The sequence below is a fragment of the Triticum urartu genome, chromosome 1A (genome assembly GCF_056163025.1).
Source record: "Triticum urartu cultivar PI428250 chromosome 1A, HENAU_Tu73, whole genome shotgun sequence".
Classification (NCBI taxonomy): domain Eukaryota; kingdom Viridiplantae; phylum Streptophyta; class Magnoliopsida; order Poales; family Poaceae; genus Triticum; species Triticum urartu.
Window position 1 is genome coordinate 571,145,741 of NC_141873.1, and position 12,527 is coordinate 571,158,267.

Consider the following 12,527-nt stretch of genomic DNA (forward strand, 5'->3'; position numbering starts at 1 on the left):
GGGTACTTAACCTAAATAGACGGGGGGGGGGGGTCTCTTTAATTCTTGTCACTTAAAGGCAGGGGTTTCTGTAAAACCGCAAAAAAACAAACCCTTTTTTTGTCAATGGGTCAATTATCAAAAAAGGCCGGAGGGTTTCTGTAAAAATGTGTGACAGGGGCAGAATCTTTCCTCCCTTTATTAGGGCATCTCCGTCGCCAACCCCCAATCCGAACACTGCATTTGTCCGTGGACTGGTTGGGGGGGGGGGGCTAGTCCGTGGACTCGAATGCAGGAGCCGGTTATCCAAAGTTGTTCGCATATGTCCGATTACATTTTGGAAGAACTTAACGAAAAGGGACCAATTTGATGCATATTCGAATGCACCGGATAATATTCGTTCATACCTGGACAATGTTTTACATAAAACCGGGTACTTTTCATCTAAACAGGGGCAAATTCGTTACATTATACATATTTCAACTACACCGAACTCTAAACCTAGCCTAAAATGACGACCGTGGAGCGTATACTCATCTTCGGCCGGCCATGAGCCTCGACAGCCATTAGCGCGGGGAAGTGAAGCTATCCGCCTCCACGTCGCTGGCCAACGGCTAATCGGTTGACAATGTTGAGCCCACCAAGCTTGGCCTTCATGGGATACAAGCATCGACGACCTCATCACATGCACTACTCTTCATCGCAGTCGGCAGCAATCATGGACGTGCCAGCTTCATGGTCGTGGCGGCGGGGCGTGGCTAAGCTGGTGACCTCGTCTTCGTCCTTGCTCCTACTGAACACCTCATCCGACGCATCGTTGAACTCCGTAGGCAGCTCCTAACTCCGCCTGAAGATGGCAGTAATGCCATCAGTCACGATGGATGTGGAGGGCGAAGCGATAGGACTCGAGAAGCGCCTCCTGCTCGGGCACATCCACGTTCGACATTATGATGTGCAGGCAGCAAGAAGCTCTTCCTCGCGTCGGTGTTTGTCGACGAGGTGGAGGATGTAGGCCTAGTCGGCCAACCCCCGTTGGGATGCGCTATTTCGCTCCTCCAACACCATGTCCATGTAGTGAGCACAAGCCTGGCCCATGGTGATGCCTACATTGGTTAGCACGGATGGTGGCCCCGTCTCGGCCACCTCTGCCATACGCGCATCTGCAGCACGAGCCTCTAGTAAGCTCGTCCGTCTGGCACCCTACCAGCTAGTCGCAATAGCGGCGATCTCCTCCTTCTGTTCGGACGAGAGACCTTCCCACAAAGCTTTGGAGCTCGAGGAGGCCATGGCGGGTGTGGTGAGGAAAGGAGCCAGAGAGCGGAGGAGGGTGGATTGATGCGGCCGTGCTGCCGGCCCGGTGTGTAAATAGCGGGCGGAGAGCAGGCCAAGCAACGAGGCCGGGTGGCCCGGGAGTAGCTTCCTCAACAACCGTGTATGTTTAATGGAGGGAGACGGATAGACTGCACGGTTTGAGTGCGGATAGACATTGTGTGCACTGGGAAGTGGTGCGCAGCTCTCTCGCCGGCGCGCCACTTCAATGCGCTTGAGTGAGCGGTCGCTTTCGCTGTGGGCTGGCATGAATGTGGCGCTGACCAGCGTAGGGCGAGAAAGCGCGCTTGTGCGGAGGGGTTTTAGGTGGGCCATAGGGGTTTTAGGTGGGCCATGTTAGTCAGACGCGGGCGTGATAGCGGTACGGACGCCCGCAAAGCCGACCCGCTCCCCGGTTTGTAGGAAAAAGTGCATCCGGACTAGTCCGCGTTGGATGGCAAAATACCTCCAGACCGCGTGGTCCGGACGGTTGCGGGTGGTTTGAGGGTCGATATTGAAGATGCCATTAGTAACTAGTTGTAGATTTAGCACAAAATAGAAATTACTCTTTGACGCGTGAAGAGCTCTGCTAACGAAACTACCTCGCCCTTGAAAATCCAGAATATCAAATGTTTCAAATACACAGCAAAGACTTAGGAAATACAGTGCTACGTAGAGATGAAGACTAGATTCCACGCTACTACAAGCTAATTAAACACAATGTTTTCTGTCAACAGGCCAGCTCTAACGGTCTTCCTGAGTGGTTACAGTTCCCTGAATCAATGTAATGTCTGTTCTAAAGCTTCTTCATGTGCTTCCGCAAACTATTAGTCTTCAGTTCGGTCCTCCTTGATTTGTGTCACAGCCGCACATGTAACTGCATTCAATTAAGATTCGTGCAAACAAAGTGTCATTAGTACACAACACTAAATACTAACTCAGATGTGCCTCAAGGACAAAAGGATTTACGTTGTAGTTCGTCGTGTCGCCCCGTGACACAAACAATGGTATAATCCTTCTACTGGAGCTGGGTTCCGGAAACTTGCTCTCTTAGATCGTCGACATGGATTCCGAATCCGTACGCGGTAGTACCTTTCGAATGATCATTTGCAGCTGCAAATAGGAAACATTATTGCAGCAGCCATCAGTGGGTGTTTCGTTAGTACTTCAAACAATAACATTTCAGCTAAAACAAAAGATATCTTTTCTTGTGGAATGATACTATACATTACTGAGCATTACTACTGCTGCTAATATTACCATCTGTTGCTTTTGGTCTAATTCACCATATATAATGCAGAAATATGCATTATCACTTGCCAAAACGACGCACAAGAAAAAATCCCATAAGTCCACTATATATGGAAGTATATATAAAAAACAAGATGACATTATCGATTTAGGGCAATTTAAATTAGGCTGCTTAGAGTGCTAAGAGGTACGTAGAAAGCTGTCTTAACAAAGCATCATACCTAGATAAAACAAATAATGAATAATTCTCACAGAAGAACGAAACAAATATTAACCATTTATTTTTGGATACGAGAGCATTCATTTTTTAACAATTTTTTTGTAGGGAAAACAACAAGGAGGTTCCCCTACCTTACATACATATCACTATATCTGGCAGTAGATTAAAATAAAAGGAGTGTCATGTTACAAGCACTACAGAGAGTGGGAAAGCCTTTCTGTTTTTCCATTTGATCAGAAGTAATGAAGTGTTTTATTGCAAAAAATATAATATCTAGGATTTTGTTAGTGTCCAAACCTGTGAAGCTGAATGTAAACGAGGGTTTCCACCAAGACTTGAATGCCAAAGCTAAAGAAGATTTTGAGGGACCTAACTTTCCCTATTAAGAAAGGAACATTGAATATTAGAGATAATGGAATAAACAAATACAACACTTCATACTTCAGTTTTTTTCTCTACGTGTAAATAAAAAATTTTGTTAAAAATTTTCTATACATATTTTCACACATTATTTTGGGAGTTATGCAAAACCATTTAGGGGTGCTACTGCATTTGTAACGTGATATCACCCACACATAGTGTTTGTAGCACTAGAATCTCTCTTTGTTATTAGCAATTGGAGGCATATTAATAAAGATGTGTAACAGACCTTTAGTAGTAAGTTCTTATTAGCCTGCCAGTTTGCAGCTATCTGAAACGAGGAATTGTCGGCATCATCTGTTGGTTCGTCCTTACCCACCCTAGAAAAAAAGGTCATGTAAAATTGAATTCAATTGCATTGATGAAAAACTGAAAACCATGAGTTCATTATACGCTCACCTTGTGGCTAGCTCAAGCCCAAAATCTATGTAGTTTGTAATTTTGGTTGCTTCCGTAGGAATCACAGAGTATACCTAATGGACACGCACAAATACATAGATTTGATCAAATCTCAAAAAGAAATTGTGATTTGCAAGAGATATCTAAATAATAAAGTTTCATATTTACACTCAAGAAATTGCACGAGACTAAACTATTTCTACTAACTGCAACTCCTATTCAGAATTGATTGTGCATCCTTTAATTCCTTCATTTATGTCAATTATCCACAATTGTACCCAATTCTAGTAACATCCACATAGCATATGATAAGATAGATATCTATAATCAAATTTAGCGCATGTGTTTACTATATCAGTTCAATTCAAAGAATATAAACTGTGATAATCCTCATACTAAATATTCAGGGTACGTGTATTCATGTGTACAGATGATGCATTCAACGGCTACCATGTAATGTCAGCGCACTTCCTAACACTTAAATATGCTAAAAGCAAAAAGAACGGGAATTACCAGGAAGGTACGTACACAATAATAAACATGCATACAACTAGTAAATGATATATATTCTAACAAGACAACTAACTAAGCTAATCCTTAAAAAACTAATATACTATTTTTTTAGTTGAACTGATATATAGTAAACTAACGAGGAGATAGACCAGACATCCATTTAGTCTAAAAAATACATATAGCAGGCTAAGAAAATGGGAGGCAGATCAGTCTTAGGGATCACGAATAAAATAGAACTGCATGCCATTCCCTGTATAAAAACAGAACAACGTACAAAACTGAATTATGTCAACAGATAATATAGAACATATCTCGTCTCACCTGCCTTTGGACAACCTGGTGCTGATAGAATGACGCGACCAGCTGCACATCAACAATGGTAATCGTGTAATGATTCAATCAAGGCAATAAATTAGTTTTATGTTTTACTTGGTAACAATTTTTGGAAACCACTGATCTTGTTACAAAAATTTAGTTGACCATGAAAAGAAACATACATAAAAGGCATCTTTAACTGTGATTGGGAAAATTTCTATTTCTCACTGAAAATCCAAGAATTTTACAAAGAAGTTCATAGAAAAGCAACAAAATTTCTGGCATATTTCACAATGATGGTACTCATGTATCCAGAAGCACCAGCACTATGTGTATGTAACCTTATCAAAAGATTTTTGTAAGTTACAAAAAGTGCAAAGCTTTTCTTAATAAGCAAATGAGGAAAAACTATCGAACCTGTGTGCTTCTGAGAAGCTCTAGAGAGAAATTGAGTGAAGGGCTGAGTGGACTGTCTGAACCCACACCATAACTGATTCCGCAATCCCAGTTCTTCAAGTCCTCAAAAGGAAAAGACTTGTTTCCAGCAGTACCTAAAAATGATGCATCAACAAAGGGCAAATGAAAGTATAAATAAAAACCCTGAAATTCATACATGACAAGAAAACAAAAGACTTGTAAAAGTGCAAATAAATCTGAAATTTACATTTGTCCAAATGTTTTTTTCTTAGGGGCAAAGCCTTTCGAAATATGTGGATAAATGTAAATCTCAGCTTTGTTAGGAAGCCATCATATGAATGCCAAGAACAAACTCCAAAGCCATAACAAAAACAATCCATGCATGCTAAAGAAACAACAGGATTGGCAATTTTGGTAACCCAAAGTTTTGTGCAATATAGAATACTTTAGTATGTATTATGCTTCAGCCTACAACTTTACAGTTTTTCCTATTGTAAGCCCAATAACCAGTTGATACATGTAATAGACTACATGCTTGCTAATTTTGAGTAATCCGGGGTCACAAACTATATTATTTCCAGAAAATGTGGGTATGGTCTTCTGCTTATATTTCCATAAAAAGATAAAAGTGACTATAGTGTTACACCTTTCTCCAAGTGCATGTGTACGGTCTTTCCCATTGTGAATAAAACAGTGTAAACCCAGTCTCTGAAATATAGAGCGATGTTGAATAAAGAAGTGGATTCTAAAATATACACATATAAAAAGACAGTAGGTTTCAGTAAAAACTACACTTCAAAGAAGTGGATTCTAAAATGTACGCGCTTAGGGGCTTGTATTGTCCCCCTGCCCTACAAGTTAAAAAAATTAGTGTGGTTAAAAGGTTTAGTAACACTCACTAAGCGGCTTGCATTGAGCTCCTGCACTCAATCCACCTATTCTCCCAACCAACCATGCACCATAGGGTACCACACAGACAGAGGGTACCCCACCAGATACTGCAAAGAAAGGTAATATGAACATAATACAATCTGATTGGATACATGAAATACATAACAAGGTAAAATTCATTCAAGTAAAGTTAGACGTGGATATATCCTTACAGAGAGATGGCACAAAAGATGCCCCCAGTGATAGATTCTTCGAATCATATCTCAAACCCATGACACCACTGTCTTCTGAACAAGTGCTGCAAAACAGAAAAATTCATGTTTGTCACTTATGGTTTTATTCATATTTAGATATAAATAGCAGGAAAAAAATATATTCTAATGCATATAGTGCAGGGTCTTTTTAACACCATCAGGTAACAAGTAAGTGAAAATATATGTAACAGCTACATGCACTGCACGGTATATGCACCAAAATGATGCAAAAAATAAAATAAAATATTACAGCCTACCTGTTTCCAAAATGCAAAGGCATTGCATAAAAGGCACCAATACCATATTTAGGAGAATGTGCACTCGATCTGAGCTTCAAAGTGCTGTATATTAAAAAATATAAGAAAAATCATCACTATCCACATGCACATAGGCCATCAATGTGGAATCGTTAAAAGTTTTTACTATTGAACAATAAAGATCTTACGATTTCGGCGTTGACACAAGAAAGTGCACAAAGGTATCTGGATTATCCAAATCACTACAAAAACAGTCAAGTCACATTGTGTTTAGAGTATAGTTAACAGGATATCATAAATAATAAGTACATAAGAAATATGACATTTGGTAAACTATGCAATGACTACCTCTGCCATCGAAGCTGAGCCTCCCCGCCAGCTGGTGACGCCTAGCGAAATATAGTTACGGAAAAACCGATTTTTTGTTGCAATATATAAAATAACCAAGGGCAAATTAAATCCTGAAAATAGAACGGCTAGCAATGCATACACAAAACCCATTGATCTTCGTCGACCGATCTCCTACCAAGTAATATATACCCATCAAAACCACACATGTATGATCACAACCAAAACTGGAAGAAAAAAATACGATATCATGAACGACTGTTGCTGGATACAGCTGCGGTCAGATTGACATGAGGATCCTCCACCATCTTGAGCATGACCCCTGCGTTTACGCTCCCAGCTTGATTGAAGTAGTCGTCGAACAGGGCGCGCAGTGAGGGCTTCCCGAACCACAGATCGTACCCTGGCACGAGCATCCTGCATGCTCAAGACCACCATCAGTCACTTCAGCGCGCTTATATACAAGTTCATGCAATTCATAGACTAATTCCTTTTTTAAACTTAATTCGTAGATCAACTTTTTGTAAACTTAATCCGTAGACTAATTAGCCACCGTTAACACGGCACTGCAATTCAGAGAACTAGTGTTTTATCTGCAGAAGCAATCTTTCCGGTTCAAATCAACGGAGCATCGGCAGATAGATACACCTAGTCAAAGCATGAATCTGAAATTGAAATTCTAAACCCGATCGATTCGATGCTGGTAAATCCTGTCACGAGCAAATTAAGTAGCTAACCAACAGCGAGCTTTTTCACGGGAGACAAGCTATGTGGGCGAGGGGGGACGCACCTGGTGCGGGCGGCGTTGGGCGGGGGGTCGATGAGGGGCGGCACCTCCACCTTCGGGTCATGCTTCTTCTTCGGCCTTGGCGTCGGCGTCGGCTCCGGCTCCGTCTCCGGCATCTGATTCGGCTTTGGCGGTGCCGCCGGCTGCTGCTCCCGCACCGGCTTGCTCCGGGAACTCCCCATCCCTATGCTGCGCCGCCGATCGCCGGTCTCCTCCTGTAAACGTATGACCAGAGATGATTTTGGAGGAGAGTACATGGGTGAATTGTATATTTATATATAGGAAAGAGTACATGGCTTTTACGTTATTACAACCACAACAGATCAAACCTAACAGCTGCCCTGTACGGTTTAAATACAATACATGTCAACTATAAAAAAAAATACAACAGACTTTACTTAGCCGGACTCATACTGCTACAATAAACGGTTTAAATACCATACACGTCAACTCAAAAATATGCTTGTCGCGAGCATGGAATACCGGATTTGATGGGAGGTATATATGTTGCGCCGATCTTATCGCACCATAACACAGGTGGACTACTCGAAGTGGCTACAAGTTCCAAAAGATTAGATTGCACCCATATGATTTCAGCGGTAGCATTAGCCAACGCCTTATACTCAGACTCAGTGCTTAAGCGTGACACAGTGGCTTGTTTCCAAGCATTCCAAGCGACAGCTTGTCGTGCTCTCGGTCCCGGCGAGCTGTGCGTGTGCGGTCCACTCAGTCATGGAAAAGAGTAGTAGGGATATCCCGATTGAAGCACATCGGTCACGGAAATGAGCTGTACCGATATGCCGACTGAAGGACATCGGCTTCGAAGATCCTGAGCGACACGGCCTTTCGCGCTCTCGGTCCCGGCGAGCTGTGCGTGCGTGGTCCACTTGGCTCCGCATCACGATACCACGTGCATCATAGTGTAGATCATCCCGACGTCGAAGCGAATCATCCCGCCTATAGGAAGACGCCACCTGTCTGCACGGCATACCATCACGCAGTCGGGGACAACACGACTGCGTGGCGAGTGTTGGAAATAATCTTGACATGTGACTTGTGAAGCATGCATGTGTGCACAATGTGTAAGTACTAGCCGGTCAATGACAAGTAGTACATGTCGCTAGTGCATGCATTTAGTTGTTAGTTAGATGCATGCAGAGATTAGTTAGTGGCCTAGCTAAAAGGATGTTTTGTTGATGAAGTGCACTGAGAGATTCAGCCACGGAAAGATAACTACTCCTAGTATGCATGCTAGCTGAGTTTGTTTGATTAGTGGCCGGTTGGCCGAGTGAGTTGCATCATGGAGAGATTCGAGGATGTGCTGGTGCATGGAGAGAGTGGGCGTGAGTAGTGCCTAGAGACTTGGTGTTAGTGGCCGGATGTGGCTGTCGAGTGGTGCCTGATGATCAGCTCCCTATGCATATATAATTCAGCAAATGAATGAGAAAAAGAGGCCGTGAGGGCTGGAAGAAAACATGTAGTCGTGTCCACCAAGGAGAAGAGACTCTCGGCAAAGCTTTGTGCTCCTCCTTGGTACATGTGTATACGTATGTGTGTTTGAGTTTCTCTGATGTGTGTGTGTGTGTTCTTGAGAGAACCCATTAGAGAGATAGTACAAGAGAGTTGATAAGAGCTTGGGAGATGAGAGAGTGTGCGGGGCAGCTCGAGGAGGAACAGCGAGTCATCACATCATTGAGGATTATGACCCCGAGGACACGTCGAATCATCATGGCACCGAGGCGAAGCTGTCTGGCGTCACTATGATAGATCATCACGTCTTCGAGGAGGATCCCCGCGTCGCCGCGGTGAGATGTCATCACGCTGTCGAGGGGGGTCCACTTGGCGGCATGGTGAAGGATCGTCGTGCCACCGAGGAGAATCTCTCGGTGCCTCGGTGAAGGAATTTGTCCAGCTCCCGCCCGACTATCAGCCCGTCGATCGGCCGATTGCCCGGGATATTGAGAGATCATTTCGTCTTGCGTGACTGTAGCCTTCAAGATTGTTGACAACTGACGAATGTCATGTGCAATAGGCCCGCCCTCAAGGCGCTGGATTGCGTCTGCCAATCTAGTAACAGCTCTGACATTGTCAATTGGTGTTCAAAGAGTGCAAACATCACCTAGGCCTCGACTGCGAATGTGGTGTTAATATGAGGACCACGTCGAACCATAGATGGAGCCGGCGGGTGACGTGACCGATTGGTTTCTGCTAGCGCTTGCTCTTGCGCCGACAGATCACGCTCGACTTGCGCCAGTCGGGTACACGCAGCTAGGGTGGTCTGGCGCGTAGTCTCCAGAGCGAGATCGGACGGTGTATCACCTATAATGGGGGTGTTGAGGAGATCCTTGGCAGCACACCGTAGCTCCCGAGTGAGTTGTGCCTCGCCACGATGTCCTTCACCCTCTGCAGCATTGTGGGATGCTATAGTAGATGGATCGACTATCGCGCCTCCACGATGGCTTGACACCAGAGGCGGCATACCAGCCACGAAGACTTCTGCCACAGAAGAGACTGGGTCACGTAGTTCTCCTCCCCATCCGAGCACAGTACTGCAGAACACACTACCGGTGGCAAGCACAAAATGGCTATCAGTGACGGGCTTTGGGCCAAGTTGAGCCAGCCACTGGTAAATGTTAATGGTGGCGGGTCAGACGGCTGCCATTAATAATTGGTTACCAGTGGCAGGCTTTTATACGCGCCCACCACGGTAACTTAGAATACCAGTGGTATGCTTTTATTAATGCACAAGTGGTCGCGCACTCCATCCATTCCGCCACTGAATTGTAGGCGCGTGCCAATTTCATATAACAAAAAAACTACGCCCGCGCCTACAATTCAGTCAGTATACAACAATGCAACAGCCATCACTCCTACAGCCATACAAATTTTTCGAAAAGGGACACTTTATTACTTAAAAAATTTAAGCATTAAACCCGGTCTCTGCATAATTAAGATGCACACAGCCAAATAAAATCCTCTCACACAAAATTAAAAAAAAGGCGAATTACAACAAAATATGTAGAGTTCGTATAACGCCTAATGTGGAGGGGGGGGGGGATCCTTAGATCATGCTGCCACCCATGTTGGGTAAAAGTATCCCTCGCCGTAGTACACACCTCCGTAAACAAGCCTCGATTCTCCACGCGTTGTAGGGAGGACCATAAACGAAGAGTCCCGGTACATCTGTAGATAACCTGCAACAGAGAAGTACTTTTATCGTTAAAAACCTTGTCATTTCTACATAGCCAAAGCGACCAAATAACGGCAAGCGCTCCCACCCTGAGAAGAGTTCTAAACCTGTGATCAATCTCATATAACCAGTTGCCAAATACATTAGCAACACTACAGGGAGGATACAAGCCAGAAGCTATTTGGATGACTGACCATATAGAACGAGCCAATTTGCATTGGAAGAATAAACGTTTAATTGTCTCCCCATGGTGACAAAATACGCATTGCGGGCTTCCATGCCAATTCCTCTTAATAAGGTTATCTTTAGTAAGAATGACTCCGCGACGAAGATACCATGCAAAATTTTTATTCTTAAGAGGTATCTTCATCTTCCAGATCTTCTTGTTATTAACAACTGGCACATCGGTCTGAATTAACGCTCTATACATAGAATCCACTAAGAACTGTCCATTCCCATGGAGGTTCCATCGGAATACATCAGACCCATGTGACAATTGCACCATGGACAACCGTTGGAGTAGGATATTCCACGATTGGAGTCTGGGTCCAATTAAGTCTCTTCTGAACGTCACATTTGGCGAAAATGATTCCATTACTGTGGCGACAGTATCACCTTTGTGGTGCACAATGTTGTATAGAGCCGGATATTTTTCTCGGAGTGTGGCATTTCCTAGCCACTTGTCCTCCCAGAATCTAATTTCCGAGCCGTCCTTAATCGAGAAGGATCCATAGCAGAAGAAATATTTCTTCGTAGCCATTAGACCTGCCCAAAAGTGGGAATCCCCAGGCTTCCAATATACTTGGGATACCGCCTTGGAGCCCACATATTTCCTCCTTAGGAGGGTTTGCCATACACCATCTTCCGTTAGTAATTTAAACAATCATTTGCCAAGGAGGGCCCTATTCTTAACCTCAAGGTCATGAATGCCCAACACGTCTTGGTCTTTGGGACGGCAAACCACACTCTATTTAGCCAGTCGATATTTCTTTCTCTTGCTATCTCCTTGCCAAAAAAATCTTGATCGGAAGTAATCCAATCTATGTAAAACTCCTTTCGATAACTGGAAGAAGAAAATCATATATAGTACCATATTACTAAGTACTGAATTTGTGAGAACCAATCTTCCACCCAGAGACAGCAGTTTACCTTTCCAACTGCTAAGTCTTTTTTGCAGTCTCTCCTCGACGTGTTTCCATTCAACATTTATGTGTATCCGATAATGTATCGGTATCCCCAAATATGTGATCGGAAACTGACCCAACTCGCATCCGAATAGTTCAGCGTACAGATGGGCCTCGTATGAAAATTGATCTTTAGACCCGAGAGTTGCATCCAGTGCACTCACAAGTCACAACTAAATTGTCCTCCTAATCGCTCCGCATGAATCCAGAAACAAGGCGGAAACACTCAAGAAACGGACATGAGGCACGCACACACGTGGAGTCCTTGCAGCCTAGCTAGACAAGGCATGTCTACTGTTTATTTTTGGGAGATCTCCAAAGAGAACCAAATAAGCTATGAAACCGATGGACCATACACACATATGATGCGGTCTTGATACAGTGACCGAATTTGTTGCCGGCGCTGCCTTTAGTTGTCGCCGCAGCTCCTCTTCCAGGCTCAAATTAAAGGTTGTGGCCGCCATGTCATTGTTGGAACACTCGCTCCTGTAGGAGCTTAACAGCTAAAGCATAAGAAGAAGCCATCACTGTCTTCTCGGTTAGTTGGTTTGCCCCCCTTCTCTAATTTGCTTCTCGGTTAGTTGGTTTGCTCCCCTTCTCTAATTTGCCAGGCACTGCTAACTAAGACATCCTTAGAGCATTTTCAATAGAAGATGTATATGTAAAAATAATTAACTTTTGTATTTTCAAAGGCCAAAAACACCTATCCAACAGATGGTGTAGATACAAAAAAAATTACATCTTCGCCTTTTGAAGATATAAACTACAACACCTGGTGGTGCAAATTTGCATCT

At 43.7% G+C, this 12,527-nt stretch overlaps 1 protein-coding gene across 1 annotated transcript; it reads right to left on the reverse strand.

The window, feature by feature from the left end:
• Nucleotides 1–1,877: 1,877 nt before the first annotated feature.
• Nucleotides 1,878–7,616, reverse strand: LOC125533160 (uncharacterized). Its single transcript, XM_087541691.1, has 14 exons — nt 7,363–7,616; nt 6,845–6,989; nt 6,573–6,613; nt 6,413–6,466; nt 6,225–6,308; nt 5,926–6,011; nt 5,722–5,820; nt 4,823–4,956; nt 4,412–4,453; nt 3,578–3,651; nt 3,408–3,498; nt 3,056–3,137; nt 2,257–2,400; nt 1,878–2,164 (listed from the first exon to the last, which is right to left on the reverse strand). Exons 1-13 carry the CDS (start codon nt 7,614–7,616, stop codon nt 2,306–2,308), a joined length of 1,281 nt encoding a protein of 426 aa, XP_087397817.1. The 3' UTR covers nt 1,878–2,164; nt 2,257–2,305.
• Nucleotides 7,617–12,527: the final 4,911 nt, after the last annotated feature.

What these genes read in the sequence shown, in the direction of transcription:
- LOC125533160 (XM_087541691.1), bottom strand. Translation starts at nt 7,616, where the DNA reads ATGTACTCTCCTCCAAAATCATCTCTGGTCATACGTTTACAGGAGGAG. An exon ending in ATGTCAATCTGACCGCAGCT is followed by an intron (nt 6,614 to 6,844) that starts GTATCCAGCAAC and finishes ATATTTCGCTAG; the next exon opens with GCGTCACCAGCTGGCGGGGA. An exon ending in GTTTACATTCAGCTTCACAG is followed by an intron (nt 2,401 to 3,055) that starts GTTTGGACACTA and finishes TCCTATTTGCAG; the next exon opens with CTGCAAATGATCATTCGAAA.